The sequence below is a fragment of the Delphinapterus leucas genome, chromosome 5 (genome assembly GCF_059928025.1).
Source record: "Delphinapterus leucas isolate spDelLeu-1000000601 "Yukka" chromosome 5, BTC_Dleu_Yukka2, whole genome shotgun sequence".
In the NCBI taxonomy this organism is placed as follows: Eukaryota; Metazoa; Chordata; class Mammalia; order Artiodactyla; family Monodontidae; genus Delphinapterus; species Delphinapterus leucas.
In genome coordinates, this window is record NC_143133.1 from 56,591,860 (window position 1) to 56,618,182 (window position 26,323).

General features: G+C 34.0%; 1 protein-coding gene across 4 annotated transcripts in view; it reads left to right on the plus strand.

Moving 5' to 3' along the window:
* The window catches only part of PCDH7 (protocadherin 7), a 419,973-nt gene that overhangs the window by 269,402 nt on the left and 124,248 nt on the right, over positions 1-26,323 (plus strand). Inside the window, exon 3 of one of the 4 annotated variants that reach the window (XM_089911740.1) lies at positions 22,503-22,610. The exons of the other annotated variants lie outside the window; for them this stretch is intronic. Coding sequence (XP_089767866.1) covers positions 22,503-22,610 — 108 coding nt within the window. The remainder of the gene's footprint in view (positions 1-22,502; positions 22,611-26,323) is intronic. 4 annotated transcript variants of the gene reach the window in all.

The following is a 26,323-nucleotide window of genomic DNA, read 5'->3' on the forward strand; positions in this document are numbered from 1 at the left end:
CATACCCATCAAATTTAGAAGACTTAGTAATAATAAAAAGAATGTAAAATATCTCAATAATTTCATATTGGTTATATATAGATATAATATCTTGGAAATTTGGGATTGAATAAAACACATTATTAGAATTAATGTCACTTGTTTCTTTTTATTTTTTAACTATAGCTACAAGGACATTTTAAATTATGTCCATGGCTCTTACGTGTGATTTGAATTATATATTTCTATTGGCATTGATGTGGACAGTGTTTATCTCTAAACACAAAAGAGAAGTTCTGTAATTTAAAGAGAAACAATGAGGCAAGTGTATGTATGTGTATGTTTATTTCTTATTGCTTCTTTAATTTTACCACAAGTTTAGTGGCTTAATACAAATTTATCTTAACAGTTTTAGAGGTCAGAAGTTTGAAGTGGATCTCACTGCGCTAAAATCAAAGTATCAAGAAGGCCGCATTCCTTTTGGGGGCTCTAGGGTAGAATACTTTTTCTTGCCTTTTCTAGCTTCTAGAGGCTACCCTCCCACATTCTTTTGCTAGTGACCAAGTTCTTCCATCCTCAAAGCAGCACAGGGCAAATATTTCTAAGGCTGTCATCCCTCCAGTTCCCTCTCTGCCTCCCTCCTTCTTTTATTTATAAGGACCCTATGATTAGGTCCATCTGAATAATCCAGGATAATCTCCCTATCTCAAAGTCAAGTGGTCTGCCACTTTAAACCTCCCCTTGCCATTAACCTAAATATTCACATTTTCCTGGGATTCGCATATGGACATCTTTGGTCAACCATTCTTCTGCCTACAACAATGTGTATACATATACTTATATTTAATCTAATAGATAAATATATAAAGTCTTTCCTCTTTCTTTCCTCCCTCTCCCTCCCTCCCTCCCTCCCTCCCTCCCTTCCTTCCTTCCTTCCTTCCTTCCTTCCTTCCTTCCTTCCTTCCTTTTTCTTTCTTTTTCCTCTCCATTTCATACCAAAAAAAAAAGTGTTTTCCTTCAGACTTTTCCCTTTGTTTTCCTTTTGTACTACTTAATATTTTAGGTCTCATAAAAGCTTCAGAGAGTCTCATCTCACCCGAATACTCATAGCTAAAGGCCAGGACATGATGACACAGAAAAACTACGTTGTTCATTTTGGTGTTTCTAATTAGGGAGAAATACCTCAGAATTTGGAATTGTTTGCTATGTTCCTCAGGTAGAGTAATAACTGACACAGCAGCCATATCAGAAGGAAAGGAATGTGGATTCCAGTGGGTGAGCACATTTTTCAGCATGGATAGAAAGTGTAGAACTTTCATGAAAAAGAAAAGGCTTTGAAACAAAGCCAAATAAAGGAAAGAGGCAAAGAACTTCTTTGCCTCTCTAAGAGGCTTTGTTAGTTTAGCACACCTGCTCAGACCTTTTGAGATTATCTTGGGACATGCTTCTTTGAGTTGAAAAGTGGGTTCCTCAAGAAATTGTACAAACGCAGCAGCGACTTGATAACACCTCTTCACCTAGTCAAATAACTGGAAAAATTCAGTCTTATTTTTAAAGTATAGTTGATTAGAGACAGTTTCACCATTGCTTGAATAATATTGAGGGATAACAAAGCTTACTTATAAGATAATTGATAAGAATAGTCCTTAGGAGTCCGAATTTGGCCGCTGCATTTTTACACAAAACGATTCAAAGACTTTTCCAAAGGTAATGATCCATGGTTTTAAGTGAAGCCCACCTTTTTAAGATATTATACTCCCTATTGCAATATTTAAATTGCTTTCTTCCTTTCAGTAATAAAAAGGATTTAACTAGACGTAGAAAACTGTTCATTTACCCTATCAATTGGACAAAGATAAATAGTGAACTCTAATAAACATGGTGATTTAAACACATACTGGGTATTTTCTTTCTTCTTTTTTCTTTTCTTTCCTTTTTTTATTTTTTATTCATACCAGAGCAATTAAAATCACTTTACTTCTGAAAGCTTTACATTATTTCCATTTAGGTAATTTTTATGGGAAAATGTAGCAGCTAAAGATAAATATAATAAAATTAAGTGCTTGAGGAAGACAAAGTAAATTTATTTTATAATAATTCTGTAATTGATAACATTGTCTTTTTTATTTTATAACTAGTTATTTTTTAATTATATAAGTAATATTAGTAATAAGTTGTGATATGGAAGGAAAGGATTTTTGCTGTACATTTAGTCCATAATAACTTCAGTCTTGGTTTGAATGAAACTTTTGCTAGGTTTTAAAATGCATTTAGTATAGGAGGTATATTTTAATAGATTTAGAGTTTAGACTGTGTCTATATTTAGAAAATATAATTGTGTAGGTTAGTAAATATCAAATATTCATGATCAGGTAAAATCTTTAAAAAGGAGGGTGAAGACAGGCCAAATCCTGAGGCATTTATTAGGATAAAGTCTGTGTATATTTAAAGACAGTGACGTAAATTACACAAAAATAACTATTGATTTAGACATTTGTATCTCAGAGACACATGCCTACACAAGTTGTTTTCTAAAATCATGCAGATAATGTTGACCTCTTTCCTAAGTACAGCTCTAACATACATGTTGGAGGTGATAATATATGCTGAGTGATATATTTGTAATCAAGACATTTTAAAAGAATACTTAATAAAGGAAAGTCAGCAGGCCAAACAAGTTTTCTGTTTCTTCTCCTAATTTTTACTGGGAGATAGGAGACAAAAAAATCATAATAAAATACCTGAAGATATTTTAAATTTCTTTTTTTAGTGGAGAGTTAGGCACACAGAAATAAACCCCAAAGGGTCCAAAAGTGATAATTAAATACAATATAATGAACAATTCAACTGAGCTAGTACTAAGCACAATAGGAAATCACCATAGGGAATTATGAACTTTGCCAGGGGGAGCAGGGACATATTTCATACACAAAAAATATGACCTTTGAAATAGACTTTGAAAGTTAAATAGGAGTTAGACAGATTGAGATTAAAGTGAGCACTTTATGCAAGGGAAACATCCTATACAAACGGAGAGCATGGTAAACTGTAAGGTGAAAGTGATTATCTTGCTTTCTGGTCAGAGGCATACCATTGGAGAGATTCAAGAAACATTAATTTGTTGGATAATTTTATTAGGTTTGTGTTTTTACTTGTTAAAATTGTCCAGGATAGACAGGATTGGGGATGAGAAAGGTGATGATTGATGCTGTTTTTTTGTGGTTGTCTGGCCAAGATATGAGGAGAGCATGCTGCAATAGCTGTGGATAAGGAGTGAAAGGATACACTAGATTAGTGCTCTCAAAATGTGGTCTTCAGGGCTTCCCTGGCGGCGCAGTGGTTGAGAGTCCACCTGCCGATGCAGGGGACGTGGTTCGTGGCCCTGTCCGGGAAGATCCCACATGCCGCAGAGCGGCTGGGCCCGTGAGCTGTGGCCGCTGGGCCTGCGCGTCCGGAGCCTGTGCTCCGCAGCAGGAAAGGCCACAACAGCGAGAGGTCCGCCTACCGAAAAAATAAATAAATAAAATAAAATAAAATAAAATGTGGTCCTCAGATCAGATGCAGTGACATCACCTGGCAACTTGCCAAAAATGCCAATTGTCTGGGACTCCATCCAACACCTATTGAATCAAAACCTCTGATCCGGGGTCCAGCAACCTTTTTGTCTAGTTTAATTGAGGTATAATCAATATACCAAAAATTGCACATGTTTAATGTATACATTTTGTTAAATTTGGACATATATATCATCACCACAACCAAGGCAGTAAACATATTTATTACGTAACTCCAGCTACCTATGTTTTAACAAGTCCTCCGGAGAATCTGAGGCATACTAATATTTGAAGACAACTGCCCTAAAGATATATTTCTAGAGTGAAATAGAATTAGACTTGGGGATAAGGAAGATGGAGAAATCAGGAACAGCTAAAATTTATAATGTAGGCAGCTAAGTAGAGAGTAGTATCATTAAATGAGATAGGATATGTGAGAGGAGTGTTAGGCTAGTCCAACAAGGTACTTTTGAAAATATTTGTCAAGGAAGCTGTCGTTACAAAAAAAGTACAGGTCTCTGTTTAAATGTCAGGAATTGGTTTTGATTAGACCAATCTTTTGTCTTCACTGAACCAGAGAATCTGTTATTAATTTGTCTGTAGTTTTCTTTATGGAAGGGGAGTCTGGATAGAGGCTGAAACACCATTAGAATGTGTGGCATAGAGGAAAGCGCTTTGGACTTGGGGGTTAGAGAGCCTGAACTATGGCTATGACCTAGAACATCTATAACACTACCTGGCTTTGAACACTAGTTCTGTTACCTATGGAAATTCACTTAACTTCTCAGAACTCTAGGTTTTTGTTTGTTTGTTTGTATTTTTCCCACCAGGAAATATTACCTATATTTCATAATTATTGTGAAAAAATAATGTGTGAAAAACGTAACAGCATAAATGGTGGATTCCTTTCTTCCTTCTCAGCTGCTTGCTGATTACATACCATTTCCTTTGCAATACTCAAAAATCTGACTGAGAATTAGTGAATTGGGGGGATGAAGATGGAAGAGAGAAAAAAATACTTCTCAGGATATTCTTAAACATGCAGAAGACCAAATAGTTACCTGGAAATTTATTTGAATAGTACATCCCTAATATAGCCTCACATAGTTTTCTAGAGAAAATTCTTGAGCAATACATCTGAAAATATTTACTAAGGCATTGCAGAAAAAAGGGCTAAGTTTCCTTCAGAGAGACATGGGACCAAAAGATATATTACATTTTAAATATAAAATAGCAACGTATTGTCATGTTTTGCTATCAGCTACACAAATTAATGCAGATGATGCTAATTAAAAGCAAATTTAGAGAGTGATTATGTTCTTTCACCATTGTTAGGGAGAATTGATTCTTCTATAGATCTAATATGCTAAAGTAAGAAGTTAATGATATATTGATGTATTTTAAAGTGCCTAATTTAGGTTATAATTCTGAGGAAAACATTTGTGCTAATACTGAATATTAAATGACAAACATTTTCTCTTGGAGAAGAAATGGCACCATTTGTGTAACCCTAGAGCAAGGCACATGTTGATGTTTCAAATAAATTATTGTGTATGGCTGTATAATCTCAATTTTAGTCTTATAAAACTTATAATACAAGAATTCTATTGCACATGTGCTCATTTATATGGCAGTATACAGCTGTGTGTGGCATAATAACTTTATTGAACAAAATTATGTGCTGTAGAACTTGCTGCAAAAATTTCATGGTCCCATCTGGACTAGCTTTGCAATTGAGAAGGCTGAAGTGGGCAAAGACTTTTACAGAATTACAGAAAGCAGCAGTAGCTTTCTGCTGTCAATTTTAGCATTTAGAAAATAATGTCAGTAGGTGTTCAAGCTAGAAGGGTGTCTTTTTCAGACTCAAAGGGGTTTTCAATTTGGAACAAAGGCACTCTCACTGAAGGCCCTTATATAAAGATAGACATCTGGTTCATATCTGAATGTATTGGCCTTCACTTACTATGTTCCTAAAATCTTATATCTTAAACACAGCAAACCAGTTGATTATTATATTTTCCTAACATAGGCAGTTAAAATAGCTATGATACTAGAAAATTATTTTCTGAGAGATTAAACTTGGCTAACATTACATAAAACTTAGTTATGCTATCTGTTTTCTATGGGGAAAAGAGGAAAAGGTTAAAATAAGTATGAGGTAGATTAAATGGCAGGACACAGCATTCATTGCTTTTACTAATAGCTTCCATCTTTCTTTCCCTCCCCTTCTCCTTGCCTCTCTTCCTTCCTTCCTCCCAAACAAAACATGTGACAAAAAGAAAAAAAGAGAAAGAAAAGAAAAAGAAACAGCGCAAGGCCCATCTATATAAAATCTAGTAAAACTGAGTTTAGAACAAGAAAATAGCATAGTCCAAAAAGGTAGTTCTTATATCTAGTAAAATGGTAACAGAATGGAGGTGCTATTATCATTGTCTTCACTGCTAACTAATCTTCACACTATGATGGTATATTTTATGTATATTGGGACCTATGTATGCACCACTTTTATAAAGATGGGGCAACTTCAGGAAATACATTAACTAGATGGTGAAACTAGAACTCTGAGTGGTAGTAGTGTGGACAAAAAGTATGTTGATGATAAAAATGTGTGTCTAATAATTACTTAAACCCAACATAAGTTATTATTTTCAAAGATAATAGAAATAAGTTGGCTGGTTATTAAACCACCTGTAACAAAAGCCTGTGGGTACAAAAAAAAGTCCATGAAATGTCACACAGCCTGACTCCTATGTCCTCATTTAAAAATATTAAACTAGGTGAAACCAGGTAATATATTTTGTTTCTAAAAACAAAAATAATAAACAAATATTGCATATTTGTACATGTGAGTTTGAAATTTTCTTTAGAATATACTTTTGAATTAGTTTAAATATTAGTTTGTTTCATATATTAAACATATGCTTATACATAAATAATGAATAAGATTAACAGACCATATTTTTATATGTGTGTATATATATTATTTATAATCAATGTACAATTACACTCATATGAGAAGTGCTTTCACTGAATCAGACCTAAAATTTTGTTAATAATGTGATTGTATTTATGTATATAGTTACATACATGATGTATTTGATGATCATCATATATGTATATATATATATATATTTTCTTCTCAAACCTGTAGGGACACACAAACTTCTCTACAACCAAACACAGTTCACACATACTTTTACCAGCATGGATTTACATTTTAAAAGGAAGTTAAAAAGCACACCTACAAACACAGCCATTAAACTCATGAGGTGAAGAATGAGTGGGCCAAAATCTGATTATAGAGAAGCTGTTTGGAACAGTACCTTTTGTTTTTATTTTTATTGTTGGGAGTAGTTACATAAATGAAGGGAAAACTCCAATAATATGTTCATATTTGATGTTGGAAACAGAAATATTTACCCCTACTTCTATGATTAATACAATAATTATTTTCTTAACAAGTATAATATTGAAGTCCAATTAACCAATTTTACACAACAACAAAACAACAAAAGCATCATTTGGACTGTACTACTTAAGCTAATTATAACCTCCTGAAAAAAATATTAAGGACGCTGAGCCAATATGATACAACATAGCTTCTTCTAAAATGTTGAGCAAGCTGCTTTCCTTTTATAAACAATCATAGCAAACAATCCCTGCTCCACCCCTACAAATTCTGTTCATCTAGCTTTTTTCACCTAACAGAGAGTCGCCAGCATGCTTATAAAAGCATGTACTTGAAAAATATTAACAGAAAAATAGAGAATCTTTATTTAACCTATAGGGGCAAATGAACAGGCATGATTTGAGTCAAGATTTAACTCTAGGGGTATATTAGTCTCTCAAGGGAATAAAATGATAAGCATTCAGGCACCATGTGCATTTTACCCCAGTACATGTTCACACAGTTCCAAATCAGACTATTGCTATTTGAAGCAACATGCACTGTTTCATACTGTTAGTAGCCCAACAGTTTCACTGCACCATTGAAAGTGGTCCGATGTTCAACGTAGACTGTTTTGTTTAAAGTAAATTGACATAAATAAACTTGCTAGAGTTTTAGGCTCTACTTAGATGGGTCTTGAGAATAGAGGCCAGGATCTTTGCAGTGATGCTAATAAAATTAGTTTCTGATCCATGACTTGAACAGGAATAGAGATATAATCCAAGAAAACTAAAAAATACACTATAAGCCAATAACAGATGTCACTAAAGTAGAATGTTTCTTTAAATAAAACTATGCTTTACTGATTAATGCAGACTTTACTGCAATTTTGGCATGAAATAATTATTCTTTGAGGTATTTTCAGCTCAACTTAATAGAAAAATCAAGGGGGAGAATGCTGCTTGTGCCTGTTATATTGATTCTGTCTATAGTTATAGCCCCAAATATTTTGACATGTGCATTCCTGTAATATCTGAAGCTCTGTTCCATTTATAATCATAATTCTCCTGCTGAGAGCACGGCTTGTGCTGTTGCCAGCCTGTGCCTCTCTCCTTGAGGTCAGATGAAAAGTAATTTATATATTTTAATTAGTCTAAACTTTAGCTCTGAGTCGATGACTTTATCTTAAATCATAACACTTCTGTAGATAAATGCATCCCTTTAAGAAAAATTGCTGTTTTCACGTTATTCATTCACATGCAGCTTTTTAAAAAGGCACAGTTGGTTTGGAAAAAATAAATCATGCTTGTTTAAAATTTCTTTTAAAATAGTTACCAAGTGTTTACGTGCTTTAAGCCTCTTGATCACCTCTTAAGCTCCCTGCCAGAAGAACACTTTCATTTAAACGTGTTTATTTTAGTTTCTTTCTTTTTTGCAGACTTTCCAGCTGAAAGATTTTACATAAAGGACAATGAATATGTACAAGTGAATCTTAAGTAGTAGTAGTATGTTACCTACCAAGAAATTTTTTCTGTAAGAGCTTCTACACTGTAAACATTTCACCACAAAAAATACGCTAAAAATTTTTTTCTTTAGAAATTGCAACTGTCTGCTTTTGGTTCTAACCTTCATTTTCTCATTGCTCATGAACTGTATTAAACATGTTCTTCATTTTAAGTAACATTAAATGAAATAGGTTTTCTTTCCTTTTGCACAGATCCAGCACCAGCCTATTGGGTTGTATAGGCAAAATAAAGCCATTTTCCTCAAACTCGTTTGAATCCCAGAAGGGTGAATACAAATCCTACTAAGGTTTTGAAGGAGATGAGCTTCTTTTTTGGCCTTAGAGATTTACTTCACAGCTATTGGGACCACATTTCCCATTACCTAGTGGTTGGGGAAAATCTTTCCCATTTATAAAAAACTGGCACATTGGAGAGACACATTTAATTTCATTCCATATGTAATTGATAGTTATAACCTATATGCTGCATTATACTAAGTTATGTATCTGAGAGAGAGAGAGAGAGAGAGAGAGAGAGAGAGAGAGAGAAGTAAATATGGGACAGAGACCTGGCCTTAAAAATGATTGCAGGAAGAATACATACATGCATGCTATAACAAATTCCCAATGCAAAGCAGAATATCCTTTATTTACTAAACTATGAAATATAGGCAATACTAAAATAAGGAGTGAGAATGCTGCATAAGAATAATAAAAATATTGATAATATCCAATATTTATTGAACATTTACTATATACCAAGCACTGTGTGACATACTTTCTCTTATCTCAATATTTTCAGTAATCTTGTCAGAACTATATTATTCCCATTTTAAAGATGAAAAAACAGAGTGATTAATTAATTTGATAACGCAGTTAAATAGCTGGAACAACACTGAAAACCAGATATCTGTTTTCAGAGCACATAGGATGACAATGTAAGGAGGGGTCAAAGTGAAACGCAAAAAAGCAAAACAAAACAAACATCTCCAAAATCTTCATTGGTGACTTCACTGTATGAAACAGTATATCTGTGAAAATTGGGCAAGTCAAATTTCCAAGTTTAACTTTTCCTTTCAAAAGTGTGAGATTAATCACATTTGGCTTACAGCTTGTAGGGTTTCTTGAATTTCAAATGGTTTATCTTGTAAAAGAACTTGGTAAAATTGCTCTGCAGGTGCTAATTTTTTTATCTGTTATTGAAGTTTCCGTTTCCTTTTTTTTTTTTTTTAAAGAGGAACTAAGTGTTGCTTAAAGTATTTTTAACAGGAAGTTTGGGGAAGCTGGGAGCCACAGTCCTTTGCATTTATTTGCTGTGAGCCTCTCCCCAGTCACAGAGTTTAACACTGAAAGTGATATGGAAAGAAGGAAATACACATGAATGGAGGTGCCAGCGGCAGAGCCACTTCTGCTAGGAAGTTGATAGCTGTTTGCCCCTATGAGGAAGCTACCTTCCCTATTGTATCACCAGCCTTTCTTCACAAAGGGATCAACTTTGAAAGGGAAAAACCAAGTTCAAAATAGGTTCCATATATGAAAAAAGTTAAATTACTGAAGCAATGACTTACAAGGACTTTCTCCCTATTAACATATTCTGTTAGGTTATCAGCATAATATGATTTCAAAGATATAAGATTTTCCTCACTGTATTGTTAACATAATTTTGTTGAAAATCAGATGAAGGACTCTAACCATTTTACAATGTTTAGACTCTAACTTCCTGTGTTTCAGTCCAGGTTCATTTACTAGCAGTGTGACCTTGGTCAAGTTCTTGTTGAGCTTCATTCTTCATCTGCAAAAATGGGGATGTTAATCATACTTATCTCAAATAGTTGTCATGAGTACTAAATGAGATAATATACGTAAAATATTTAGATCAGTATCTGACACAAACAAAGGGCTTAATAAATGCTGGCTATTATTATTAGGGGCTAGCCATGTTTTTAGAGTCATTAAATTAAATATCATCATTAGTTAGAAAAGGATCAATTGTACATTTCAGGATTAAAATTAATACACTAATAGGCTCCTATAAAGTTTAAAAGTAACAGATTTCACTTCCATATATTCATATATTTATTTTCCATTTTCAGAAAGGATTTGAGCCTATTAACAAAAGTTTTTAAAGGACAAATTCAACAGAACTGAAAATGATTAACCTAATTTTAGAAAGACAAAACCAAAATCGATGATGAGGGTAGGAATTTATAGAAGACCATGGTTAAAGGGAGCTATTGCAATTGAACCAATATTAGCTGAGGCTCCAAAGGGAGATGTGTAATTTAAGCACAGTCTTAGATTAATATTTTGTTAATTCAGATTAAATCCAAATAGATGTAAGAAAAGTGTCAGTTACATTCATGTACAACGTGAATCTAACTCAACCTTATATAATTGATAGAAAATGTCCTATTACATATAGCTATCTTTTTTTTTTTGCGGTACGCGGGCCTCTCGCTGTTGTGGCCTCTCCCATTGCGGAACACAGGCTCCGGACGCGCAGGATCAGCGGCCATGGCTCACGCGCCCAGCCGCTCCGCGGCATGTGGGATCTTCCCGGACCGCGGTGCGAACCCGTGTCCCCTGCATTGGCAGGCGGACTCTCAACCACTGCGCCACCAGGGAAGCCCTGTTTGTAGATTTTTTTTAAAAGGAAGATATAATCAATAGGCCCTACTAATCATCTAGGGGAAAGCTACCAGGAAATTAGCTAATGAAATATGAAATACCAGCTTAGAGGTGGGGTACTGGTATAGCATAGAGTTACAGCAAAGAAAATAGAGTCTGACTTCTTGGACCAAATCTCTCTCCTACATTACAAGCTGAACAACTTGGAAAACTACTTAATCCCTCTGTGTCTCATTTTCCCATCTGTAAGATGAAGATAATAATTGTAACACTCTCACAGGTTTTTGTGGAGAATAAAATTGCTGGTGCTTATAAAGTAGACCGCCTGACACTTAGTGCATATACAATACAAGCAGTATGTGATGTTAGTCAACAACATGGAATGGCTAATTGTTATTTTGGAGAATTCTCCTAATTCCTCTCTTCCTTCATTTACCTCCTGAAAATCTGGCACAGAAGCAGGCTTGTCAATTGTCTGTATTGCAAAGATGATCACAGTATAAAATAATACATTAAGAAATTTTAGTATAAAATATAATAACTTAAATTTAGTTTTAATTTTCATACTTTCTTAAAAATGCTATTCAGTATTTTCATATGTTCTGATGCAGTTTCTAGAGGGCACAGTTTTATGTCCGTTTTGCTGTTATCATTTTGTTTCTTTTTTTTAAATATTTGGGCAGTCTCTGGGGTAATTGTCTAAAGAGTTTTTCAACTTTAGGGGAAAAAAGAGTGAGAATATATGCTAATGGAAATTACTTAGAGAAACCTGAGTAAATCTAGTAATTGTGTACCATCTGTGGTAAGGAGATTAAATAGTGCACTTAACATGATTCAATAATTAAATATGTATTTATTAAATCATTTGTAATAGCTTTAGTATATGACCTCAGGTCTCAAAGGCAACCACATAGTGATTACCCTTGAAGCTTCATTGAAAAGTGAGTTACACAGTCAGCTTTGTTTTCTTTTACTGCCTGAGCATGCATTACCTTGAAACCTCACTGTGAAAGAAACTTTTCTGTTACTCACAACTCTTGCACGTGATTTCCTCGCTGCAGTACAACATGGGGTGGGAGTTGTGGCGGGAGGGAGGGCAGAATGTCAAGAAAATTTGACAAAAACAGAAACAGAAAATTACCTGTGGGAGATGGCAGATGATCAGAGATATTGAGGCAGAAGGTAGGCACTCTGTACAGCAGCTGGAGAGGAGAAAAGGTGCATTAGTCAAATGAATTATGAAAGGAAGTAAATCAAATTCCAGAGAGGTGCTAACATTTTCTTCATATTATTAGGTTTTTTCGGACTTGGAGATATATTCTTTAGTTGCACCTTTCCTTTTTTGCCACTGTATTACTTAGGGAAAAAAATTGAATTTTAGCATTTGGAGAAGAATACAGAACTTAAGTGGTCAACTTAGGAAATGACATGTTTTATAAACATAGACTGATTTTAACTTGATGAGCTTGAATGATTTACTTTTAAAAGGCAAATTTCACAGATCATTGTCCAAATTTGTTTTATAAATCCATGACTTAACACTCAGGATGCATTTTCTTACTTCGTAAGCTAGATTTCCTGGGCAATATGGTGAAAATAAAAGCACTACAAAATTTTTAAATGCATTTTAGTGTTCCTCTTCCTGATTTTCTCTAGCTAATTTACAGGGTTTCCTGTTAAGGAATAACAGCTGTAAAATATGCTTTGACGCTCCAATTTAACCTCTTTATCCTATTTCCTGAAACCAAACCAAATGGACGTTTTATGATTCTAACTCCTACTCCCACAGACTGCAATACTATTTTGTCCATCTTTCTCTTTATTTTCTACAGTTCAGTGAGGTTTGTATTAAGGGAAATCTTTTCAAAAAGTAGTTTTGAGGAAAAAGTTTCCCTTAAGCTAACACAGTTCTTATTTCTTCTATTTCCAACTTCAACTCTTCTTTCCACTGCATTCTCAAATTTGCAGTTAGGTAATTTTAGCTAAGTCCCTTGCCCGTTACCTACCACTGCCACACTTTACATTCCATTAAATAATGTACCAAATCATTTTGCACCTATGACACAGTTCAATCTGGGTTCTTTAATAATCAAAATAAAGAGATATTTTGGAAAATCAGTGACGTATAAGTGAGAGGCATTGAAAACAAATCCAATTTTCTATAATATTGGTTCTGTGTAATTAACATAGAAAATAATATTAACATTGAAATATTGTATAATGTCTAATATCTTGTAGATTTAAAGTAGCAGATTAGCTTTACTCAAGTAATCAATTGTCAAACATCACTTTGGCAGGATAACATTTCTTTTAGTCCATTTTTTCCACCTGCTTCCACATTTTGGTGTTGGAAAACCTCTTTCCAATTAGTGGAAACAGTGAAGCAGCTGTTTGCAATGTCCGTAGAGAATTATTTTTGTTGAAAGCAGCTAACTGATTTATATGAAAATTGAAGGTGTGCACACACATACATACACACATTGTATATTTTTTCCTAGTATTAAGAAACTCCACAATTTCTGCACAAAATCTGCCAGGAGTCACAGCTGAAACCACCATCATGTGGTAAAAAGTTCTGGCAACTTCTAACTGAGCAAAATTGCAATTACTAAATTGGGTATATTCTGAGAATTAGAGATTTGTCATTAATTTTCAATTAATTGTACTGTTATCAGAAAGTATTTTCCTAAGTCTACATATATTCACCATCTCTATCCCCAGTCTACATAGCAATTATATTTTCAGAAAATTAATTTTGGACTGATTTCGCTGATAACTAACCATAAATATTTTCTCTATGCTGAAACAAACTCCATCATTGGTTTTGCCTGAAGTATATTGCTATAGATGATAAAGATGTAACTGAATAGTTGATATTCATTGACTGCTGAGGGTAAAGATGAATTTTTTAGTAAAACTCCAGAGAGCGATTCTTAGGAGGTAAGACTTTTTTTTTATTGACATAGGGCCAAAGGTGAATGTTTTGGGGAGCTTAGATAAAACTAGCTTTGCCCCTATTGAATTATATGCTAGAAAGGAGGGCGGAAATGTGTTCCCTACTGGACCATAAGACTCCAACAGTTTCTTTTGCCTGCAAAATTCAAAAATGCCTTGTGGTATAAACCTCCAACTCAGAATATTGTCCTCCTCATTGTACTGAGAAAAATGCATTGAGAGCAAAAGCAATCCGCATTCACATTTATAAAGCTGAGAGGGTTTTGAAATTCATGCCTGAATGAGCATCATATAAGCATTTTTCTGGCTTCTCAAACCAACCTTTCTACTGCTGGGCTGTATTAAAAATTAGAAACTTAAGGGAAATCAAAGGTTTAAATGTAAAGAACATACTTGTGCAAACCCTCTTTTGTCTAGGCCTAATGGAATTTTTAATTTGTTTGCTTGTTTTGTGCTTTTTGTAAATCTTTACCTTTTTCTATTTTTTAATGTTAAAATAGGTAATTTTAAGCAACATTTTACTTAATGATAACAGCAGGCCCAAATAAATTGGAAAATGTCAGGTTAGATGAAGAACATTAATAAGAATCAACTTTAGCTTGATCTGATTATCTCTACTGTTTGACACTATGAGTTAGAAATCAAAATTACATTTTAGAAGTACTCTAACTCAGAGCTTGTGCTTTTATATTAAAAATATATTTGTATTTCACCTAGTGTAAAAGCAATATTCTTAAGCATTCTGAAAGAACATTTGGCCATATAATAACTTTTCTAGTTTTCAACTCTTGTCACATGCTTTAAATAGATGTAATAGTTTCAAAAAAAAGACGTCTAGACGAATGTTTAATCAGCCCTGCACATACAGGAAGTAATAAGGAAAACTGGCAAAAGGAATTTGAACCTTATTTTTCTTATCTGTATTTAAATAAGTAAAAAGATTAGGATGATAATTCCAACCTTTAGAGCAGTTTGGAAACAAACATATTATATGGACATGATAGATAATAAATGCCAATCTCCTTCTCTTCTGATAAATATGTTGAAATATATTTTTTCTCATCTAAATAGATGACTTCTTACCTCTCTGGATCTACACAGAAAATCAAGCCCATTATCATTTTGTGGGTTCTTATATCTCTCTTTTAATCATTGTGGTCAAAATAAGTCAAGGCAAATAGCAGACAATAAGTTCCACTGACAAGGGCAACCATAAGGTCACAGTTTTGTAGCAGATGTAGAATGTATTGATAGATTATTCATCAAAGAAATCAAATAGGAAGATAAAAATGCATTAAGCCATTTTATAAGAAGGTATTAAAGAACTGTGCTGCTATAAGAAAATGTATCAAATTGCTTTTTTATTCAGTATGTCAAATTTCTATTGAAATATGGACCCTTCCCAAAAAAGGCTTATTATACCAGTGTATTTTGGAATTATTTGTTTCTATAGCTAATCTATTATAATCAGCCTGTGTTACACCTAGTGAGATTTTAGACGGAAAAAAAAGGAAAAAGAAAAAAAGAATACACAACAAGGCAAAAGAAGAGAAATAAAGAGTAGAGGGGAGGAGAGGAGTTGAGATGACTGACTGATGGGAAAAGAAGGGAAAGGATATGAAAATATAATAGCACATAAGCTATTTGAAAAATCACACATTTCTTTTGCAGTTCTACGTTAATTTTATGTTAACTAAATTGTTATGGCCAAAATATTAAGTAAGAATACATTTTTCTGTCACTTCCCAATGATGCACAGATCATAAAACTTGAGATGTATAACGAATTCCTTTAAAAGGTAGTAATACACTTTCCTTAAATGATATCACAGGAAAATTACCTGTTAGACAGGATTGGGATATCATTTAGTTTGCAGGTAAATGTCACTTTAAAGAAGCCTCTCTGGCCCCCCTGTTCATTTTCTGTCTTGTCACACTAATTTCCTACACAGGATTTATCACTGCCTCATAAGTACTTGTTTATTTTGTTTCTTATGTGTGTCCTACTACTGAAGGTAAGCTAATGTAAGGAGAGAGATTGTCTTGCATGGCCTATGGAAGACAATATTTATTGAATGAATGAATAAAATAAATGTATATTTTAAAATTTGACCAAGTGCCTTGTCAATGAAGATATATTTTGCCATGACACCATATCTGCACCTGAATATACATTGATGGCTGAACTCTCCAGATGTGCAATGAGAACGTTCTTTTAGTTTTCATACCTATTCTTTTTCATAAGGGCAACAGTTCCACTTCATGCCGTCTTTTTCTGTCAGAAAATCAGAATGCATAAACTCAGCAAACTACCAGTTGCTTTATTGTGCACACAATTATAATTGGTTATTATGGTTTCAAGTCAGCACTTTATGATAAAATGCCAAGTCCATGATAATTGTATAATACAACCTTACAAAGATGTACTGTGAATACCCAGGCGGTTATTTCCAGTATGTTTTATAGATTATTGACATAAGTGATATGTCTATCCAATGGAAAAAAGTAACATAAACCATGCAATACTTGGTCTGTATCTGTCAAGAACTGCCTTGCAAATATGTGTATGATAACATATTTTTCAAGCATGACATAGAAAATCCTTGTGCATCCATTAATTCCACCTCTTCCGTTAATACTTCTAAAATCTCACACTGCCCAGAATCTAACTCTTAACTCACATATAAGTCTTTATTCATGCTTGCATTATATCACTTAATGCATTCTTTTCTAGTAGAGTAAAACTATCAGTATGTGGGTCTTTAATAAAACTAGTCCCCCATCCTATATTATAAATTCTTAAAGGTAGTGACAGCATTAGTTTTATCTTTACCCTTCTCAAACTGCCTATACCCTAGTATAGTGCCTCATCTATAGGAGGATCTTTAGAAATAGTTAATTGAAGTATAGATCACATGTGTAAGAACAGACTTCAGTTAATACATAAAATGTCAAAATCTAACAAACTTATTTTAAAATCAAATCTATTAATTATATTCATATGTGCATTCATTAATTTTCACAGATTAATTTTGCGATGTGGTTACAGTTACCAAGATACATAGCTTCTGGCAACAAAAAAGGGTGGGCCTGGAATGGTGGGTGTAATATAATCCATTATATTTTATGCAATTAAACTACTCAAGGCCAGCATTCCACCTGCCATATGTAATTGGTTTCTAAATGTCCAAGAATATTAAAGTAACACCTATTAAAGACTGATGTTCAGGTTATTTTTACAGTTTCTAGTTAATGTGCAAAACATGTTTAAATTCCCAGATGACCCAATGAAAATATATACTTTGTGTATCTATAATTGGTAATGCAATATCTACACATTCATGAATATTAGATTACGAGGGTGATATGGGTCTTTAAAACCACTTTAAAGAGAAAGTGTTTTGAGTAAGAAACAGGTTTGAAACATTCTTTGAGTTTTTTTTTAATAATTCTTTCTGAAAGTTGACTCCTGGTATTTTTACAAGCATATGATTTACTATAGGAGCTTGCAAAGCAAGTAACTGAAAAGACAGATTTTGCTGACAAAACACCATTATTGGTTTTATTAGCCAGGAGAGGAGAAAGGGTCATCATTTAAACCTATGGCTCAGCTATGGGTTGTACACTGAACAACCCCAGGGGCACCATTTACATGAACTACAACAGGAACAGTGCCACTGGATCCATGCAATGCAGTGGCTTTGGTAGGGGAAGTGGGCAGCTATCATGAATAGTGTTATAGTAAGATGTGGAGGATTTGTTAAGGAAATTATTATTTTGTGGTCTGTTTGTATAAAATTATTTTTTTAAAAAACTGAAAACTATATATAGGATAATTTAGCTGAAGAAACTCTCAAATGAACTATTCCAATACAGTTTCTCAAGGCAAATAGTTGAGTATAAGTGTGCTTCATAGTGTGTGGGTAAAGGTGTATGTGTGTGTGTGTATTTGTGTTTGTGTGTGTGTAAGTTTTGTATTCCTTTTGTTTACAATATTGAGGCCTTATAGACAGTGTATGGCTAATAGTTTAATTAATGTGAGAGTTCATTTAGATAGAAGTGTTTAGAAATGTGGACATGTGATGTGAGAGAACAGGCCTAGTTGCTGAACAGACTGTAAAAGCCATCTAAGAAGGAGTTATTGTTTACCTTCTCCTTCTAGGTGTAGTCTGGATCCTGCTAGTTTCCAAAATGCAACTTTAATTCTATCTTTTGGACTATATTTGACAGGAGAGATAATTTATATGACTAATGAAAAATTGAGTTAAGTGATAGTTATTTTTTTAATAACTTAAATGCATTCTATTTGTAGAATTATAAGGGCTATAATTTAAGCTCAATGGGGGCAAGGACTTTGTTAGCTATACTCGTTCATATATAGCAGGTCCCACATATATGAGGACATATAAACAGTTCTTAGCACATACTACATAATGGGCACTCAGATTCACTTATTAATTGAATGAAGATACAAGAAATTAAGTAGGTCATCTTTGCTATTCTGAAATTTATGGTATAAAGATTCATTTAACACATACATGTACTATATACACACATAGTGCACGTATGTATATATGTATATGTACATACATAGATAGACAGATGGATAGACTCAATTAGAAATGGTGAAGGATGCCTATGTAATGCATCTCAGCAGACACCCTACATACATACATACACACACACACATAAAGTTTATGTAAATGTATTAATTAAAGTTCAGTACTACACACACACATCACCACCACCACCACCATCACCACCACCGCTACCACCACCATCAAACAACAACAGTTATACAGTTAAAGCAGTGTGGTCTATTTGATTAGTCACTGTAGTGACAGCAATAAAGAGAGGAGAAAATTAAAATAGTGCTTACTTGAAAGTGGGAACAAATAAGGAACTCTTCTAGAGTTGAGGATACATTGATTCCATCCTTGAATATAGGTAAAATGTTGAACAATATATAAGACTTGCAATGATGGCAGTACAAAGTGTAATTACTAACACAAGAGACTTTTATTTCTTACCTCGAATAAATACAATAAAGTTTCTACCCAATAATATTACAGCAATAAAACTATCCATTTACCTGAGTAACTTAAGGCCAGTTTCAACCTTGTTTTACTTAGAAATTAGACAGTTTTAATAATTCCCAGACTTACAACATCAAAGCATGAAACTTTATTTTTTAACCTTTGGCATTTATGAAAATTTGGAAATCTTAATTAACTTGGTGAAAAGGCTGGCTAAGAAGATTATCAGCATGTGATGATTGACAGGATAATGAAAATTTTCTTCTGCAAAATTCTGATATATTTAGCCTGACTTGATTTTCTTCCTATATCATCAGTTATCTCAGTTTTATTTTTAGTTTAGCTGAATCAATAAAAGGAAAATATTCACCAATGTACTTTGTGAAAAAAAAATCTGATTGGAAAACAAAGGTCACTGAACCTAGACCAAATTATAATTGTATTACAAGTGTAAGTGAACTAAGTTTGTTGAAGAAAACATTCCTGATCCTATTCAACATTTTTTCTCCCTTATACCAATGTTTTCCTCACTATCCTTCAACTGCATCTTCATTGTCATGTACCTTCCTCCATATAATGACACTATCCTAGCAGTTTTTTATTCAGGACAGAAGTATGATATCTAGCCTTTTCTTTCCTTTAGCCGTTTACAATCTCACAAATACAAGCAAAGCCTTGAAGCTCTGCCCATTGTATTCTGCATTCCTATGAGATTTGAGCTAGAGGTTTTGTAAATTAGGTATACTTTGGTAGAATTAGAAATTTGAGCCAAAATCTGCAATCACCTGGGACCCTTACATGACGGTTCTAAATCTACAGAGAACTTACAGCATCTCCTGTATAGCACCTGACACACATTGAGGTAATTCTTTCCTTAGCTATTTGTTTTTGCAACTTGTTTCTCCATGATTTTTATATCCCCTACCCAGTTCATAAAAAGATTAGGATATATTTTGAAGCTAAAATCCATGTTTAAAAGAGTACATCACAAATGACCAAAAGTTATAGGGAAATAGCTGAATATCTCTAGTGTAGATTTTTATCCTACATAACTTACAGAGATGAAAATATAGGTCTAGTACTCAGTTAAGACAAAACTGAAGAGAAATCGACACGTTAATTTATACTTAGAATATATAAATCTGTACAACATTTAGTGAGATAGTTCAAAAATGTGTATTACAGGTAAGTATGTATGATTAATGCCCCAACATTCCAGCTTGAGTCATTTATCCCAAGAAGGAGCTAAGTACTCAAATGTATCTACTACAATGGTATCTACTACACTGCTGTGGATAATTGAACAAAAGAGAGATAATGCCTTCATAAGATCATTGTTAAAGAAATTTTACCCATAACATGAAATATCTAATCTTAAAATTTGCTACAGTTGTATTTATTGACAGAAGAAGAGGTTTTAAACAATTAAAAAAGTAGGATCTCATTTTATTCAGTCAGCCAAAATATTTATTGAATTCTACTTTGTATGAAGCCATGTGTTCCATGCCAGGGGATTAAAAAAAAGACAGAGTTCCTGCCTTCATGGAGCTCACAGTTAAATGCAGGGGGCATCTATTAAACACACACACACACACACACACACACACACACTCTTACATAAGTGTGAAACTTGGGCGAGCGCCTGGAAGGATAGTACATGGTGTGTTGTGTGCTGTGCTATAGGGGACAGAAGCTGGAGGTCCCCAGGAAAGGAGGAAAGAAGGTGGGAGCAGCAGGGGGAATTCTGGAAGGCTATTCATCTAGATTTTAATAGTAGCTCTCTCTGGGCAGTAGGATTTCTGGTAATTTTCACTCTTGAAAATACATTCGGTGGTATTTAGTGTTTCAGTCGTGAGCACATATCATATTTATTCAATTTTTCATCTTAAAAACAATTTGGCAAATGAAATGGAGTAACTTGTTAATAAAATCAGAGATAACTGCAGCTGTGTTAATGTTTTTTTTTTTAAAAAGGAAATGTAACTACACGTAAAAACTATATAAATAGATCCCCAAAGCCCCATTGATACAAACAAAAATAACCTAATTTCTAATCAACATTTCCATTTCAACATTGTAAAAACTGACCAAAGATCAGCATGAACAGTGCATTACTGAAAAGATCCAAACACATGTCAAAATTAATGGAATCTCTTACTGAGGATTCTATCATGCAGTGACTGCAAATTTTATAAAAATAGGGCATTTTTATCATTTGAATTTTATTTCAAGGTGTGTGACTGTGTGTGTGTGTGTCTGTGTGTGTGTGTGTGTGTGTGTGTGTGTGTGTCCGATATGAGTAGTTTAGAGAAGCAGCTTTTAACATGTTATGGACAAATCAAGCTCCACTTCAGCAGTAAGCTTGGGAATAATTGTAGTTGTTAAGTAAGACCTCTTAAGCTCTCTCCAGCATCCAGTGCTGTCTTTCAGAACAAGGAAAACAATGAAAGGACAGGGAAATAATCCAGGATAGGTTTACAAAAGAGGTGTGGATACAGAAGCTAAATTCTTTGCTCTAATGTGGCAGAAGCTGTAACACCCAGCAGTCTTGGTTTAGTAAATTAACAGTAGGATTCTGTCTGCTTTAATGTAAACACAATCCAGGCCTCATTACAGTTGTTCACAGTAACACTAACCATTTGTTTGAGTAATGCAGGGCTGTATATATCCCCACTGTGAAGTCTGTGTTTGACTAGGATTCACATTGATTTCTACCCACTGATTGTGTGCAAAGATTCTCATCCAAATTGATTGTTTTTATTTCTCCCCTCCCTTCTTTACTTTGCCTTCCAAATGGTAGAACTCAAGGAAGATATTTGTGTTCTTTGGAAAACATTATCTTTCTATGCTGCATTTCAAAATAAAATGACCCATTCAGAAAGTATTGTGAGGAATGTAAAGAGCAACAAATATTTCATGCATATTTATTCAGGCTATACGATAAAATCATGCATGGAAAAAGGAAAAACATGTCTTGATATAAATTGACCAGTTTTGTTTGGCAAGAAATGGGCATGAGCAAGGGGTCTCCACTGGCAGAGGCCCAGGAAATTAGATATATTTACCTCCAATTCATTAAGATGCTGTCAATTGTTTTCCCAAGTGAGCTCATGCAGCCCCTAGGGATTTGTATAACTAACATATACTAGATCCATCACAACTCAGACATAGACTCTTAATTTCCTTGTTTCCTTTTTAGACATTCTTTGAAGGAATCAACTGTGATCAAAATGGGCTGTGGGAAAAACCTTAATCAAATTAAAGAACTATATACTTTTGAAAAGGCATTTATGAAGTTTTATTGGTTGGCATAGGTTAACTGTTGTAATAAACAACCCCAGAATTTTAGTGATTTAACTCAATAGACCTTAATGTTTTGCTTATATAATAATTGATTGGCGATGTTCTGGGGTAGACTTTCCACTGGATTCAGAGACACAAGCTCTTTCTATCCTGTAGTTCCAGCTTTCCCCAAGACCTTGGAGTCCTTTCAATTCCTCAAGGAGACAAGGAAAGGAAAAGAAGCATCACCATTTCAAAAAATGGATCAGTTTCTGGAAATGGCAGGTACCTCTACGCCCCACATCACATTAGTCAGACAGTCACATGACTATGTTTAATTTCAAGGGAGGTGGGGAAGTATGGTCTAGCCTGGAGCCATGGAAGAGGAAAAAAATATGGTTGGATGAGCATAATCAGCTTCTATCACAGAAGAAACCTCATTGAGAAAGTTACCTATTTTCTTTAGCAAGTAAACACAAAATAAAAACAAAGCAGCACCCTTCAGCTTTGTGAAATATAACCTTAGTGGTTTTGAAATAATACATGTGCCTTGTATTAGAAAACTTACACATCTTTTTTGCCTAATTGATGTTTAGAGGAGAATTATTTTCATTTAAAGATAAGAAATACAGAACATTTCCTTTGAATGACCTTTTATGAAGTGAAAAGTCTCCTTAATAGTTAATAGTAATGAGCTTTTTGATTTTCTGTAGCAACAAACTATGCTTACAGCTGATTGTATGCAGGTGCCCTTTGGGTATTAATAATATTTTTACAAATCTCATGTGTTCCACGTGGAAAACAACTTCTAGGCTTACTGATAAAGGTATTCTTGGCACTGCAGAGATTTTGTGATTTTGCACAGTTGCTGTCTGATTATTTCTAATGGCAGAGTAGGTAATAACTTGAAAATTCACACTATAAGCTCTAAAATTCTTAACGTTTAGTTTTATTGTACATAATTTTGCTTACTGTATCATTAAATCTATTTAAGTAGTGAAGCAAAACATTTTCTGAAGCATGGTGGGGAAGTATAAGAATACATTAAGAGTAAATGTGTGACTGAATAGTTTGTATGTTTCTTATGTGTTTGTTAAATAAAAACACATTCTTGGATCAAAGATAGACCACCTAGATGTTTAAAGTGATTTCAATCTAGATATTTAAACTGTAAATCATATTTATCATCTTGAGAGATAAGTGGAAATTTTAAATTCTCCCCCATTCCTGGGCTTAGTTTTTCCATGGAATGTAACTTGTAAATACTTGATGTATCTCCATTTTGATGAGTATTGATTACAAACTATTATGTGTAAGCTATCACTTTAGGGCTTGAGAGAAATACAGTGTTGAATCAAACTTGCACCTTGATTTTCAAAAAGCTTACATGTAGCAACTGAAATAATATATAAGCATCATAAGCTGCAGTGCAAAGTAGATATGATAATAAGGAAAATGAAGCTAATAGGTCAGGAGTTAAGAAGAAGGAAAAGGATGAGGAAGATAAAGGAAAAACATTCAAGAGAAAATGTAAGTTTGACATGATGGAAATGGAAATAAAGTTATCAGGAAAACGATGTCAAGTATCTTTGCTTAGAACAAGAGGCTTGAGTTAGTAAGGTAAAGCAAATGAGAAACAGAAACTGGAAAACATTTTCAACGGACACTGGAACAAGGCTTAGGAAATGTTAGCTTGATGTTTATGAATATAAGGAGGTGATGGGCTGGCTGGTGAGATCAAGGTGCAACAGCAGAGAATGAATTCACAAGGATGATGTGTTTGGAAATAGTAGAGACTTTGGCTCCCACATTCGGACTTGACTGTTGTCCAGGCTACAGCTGCTATTTGCGTGGAAGCTGACCATTGTTTGAAATGCTCTGGAGGTTATCAAAACAGACCCTGGAACTCAGATGAGGCTCCTGCACGTATTATCTACTTCACTATCCCTATTCTTATCCTGACATCTAAACCTCCCTCTTCTAAGAGAATTGACAGGCGGAGTTTTAGAGTCAGATCAGGATCAAATTCCAGCTTTATCACAAATTAGCAGTATAATTTGACATTTCTTTTTCTCAACCTAAAATAACTCTTAAGTAAAACTGAGGAGAATTCCTAATTTGCAGGCCTATTGTTAGGAGTAACTGAAATAATATGTGTGTGTGCAGGTAAGAATCTAAAACAATATAAGCACAAAGGAGGTCTGGCATAATGACTCATTCGCTTGCTCCCCTATCCCTTGCTCCCCTGCCTTCACGTAAGGGTCAATTTTCTCCTTCTTTTCTTCCTCCCTTCCTTTTATTTGTAATTACAGAAGAATGGTCATGTATAAAATACATGCTACAGGATTTCTCTGCCTTACATTACAGTATAGCAAAGAAAGACTTTGTGAACCCATAACAATGCTCCTAGGAATAGTATTTAGGCTTTAGAAGGAGTTGGATATAAAAAAAAAATGCTCAGAGATATAAGAGAGAAAATTCTCAACCCAGGAAGGACAGACAATGCGATAGAAATCAAGGTCAGGGAATGCAATGAGGCATGGCTTAGGAGAAGCACAGACAGAGGCTTTGCAGACCTTGATGTCCATTTGGGTGGAAGCACGGATTGATGCTTGTCAGTAAAAAAAGCATTAAAACTTTGAAATGCTAATTTCTGCAGTGTAGGTGAATGGCCATTTGACTGAAGAGAGTTCTGTGTTTCAGGAAAAATATACTCCAGAAAAGTAGAGTGGGGTGGAGAACTGTGGAAAATAATATTTTAAGAGTATGCACTTTTTTTTCCAGGGCACTCTACATGTCACTGGATAAAACAGAATTTTCTTTAATCTTTAAAAAAAAAAACCTTGCAAGGTAGATATTTATATTTCCATCTTCTTTTCTCCCTGAGCTTCAGTTTCTACATTTGTTAAAAACTAGGATAATGATACCTATGTAATAGGATTACTGAAAAAAAGTAGAGTTGATGACACAAAGCACCTGGTTCAGTGCCTGAAACATATTAGGCTCTCTTCCACAAATGGTACCTCTTATCATTATTCTTGTTATTCCTATTTAAGAAATATAGAATCTGAGTCTCAGGAGGATTTTATAATCCAAGATCATGACATAAATAAATATCAGTCAGTACCAGAATTTAAGTCTGTTTGAATGCAATGTCTGTACTCTTTCCATCTTATGACATTTATTTTTCACTTCCCTCAAAGCATTTAGTCCTTAAGACTATACACTACAGCAATAATACTTAGAGAAAGAATGTGTGTTTTTACTTAATTTCATAGTTACTTTAAATATTCTAGTAGATACTTTGGCGTTCTGTGACTTTTTTAAACCCTTAAGTTGCTAATATTAAACTCAAGCTACATAATAAATAATTTTACTAAAAAATGTTAATCCTATTAATGACGCTGATAATATCTTGTTCTTTTGGGGGCAGCTTATTGAAATGCACTATTCTGTGCCATTTTTCTCTCAAGAGAAATCCAAGAAAAGCAAAAGGTTAACATGAATTTCATGGAATTTTCAGAGAAATTGCCTCACATATAGGACACATTGCATTTAACATCTTGCATAGCATCTGTCCTTAATTTTCAGCTATGAAAAGCCAAATGAAATGGCTATTAGTGTACAAACAGCATTAGGAGAGTGACTTGTTTCTTAATGTAGCTCTAGTAAGAGTTGGAAGAAATCCCAACTCTGGCAAAGAGTATAAGAATTTGGAAGAATTTTTGTTTGCTTGTCATTCAGCTGAAATGTTTTGAACCCACTTAGCTAGGATTCACAGTGTTGTATTGTTCTTTGAGTACCAAGCAAATCTATGAGATTTGTTTTGAAGTGGATAATTTATTTCTTAATTATCAGAGGTAGTTAACAGATGAAGAAAAGTAGAAATGTTTCCATTTGCCTATTATTTAATAGAAAATTTCTCTAAAATCTCTAGTCATACAATATAGAGCCCCAGATATGTTTGAAGTTGTGCCTTCCCAAATATATCAAGATCT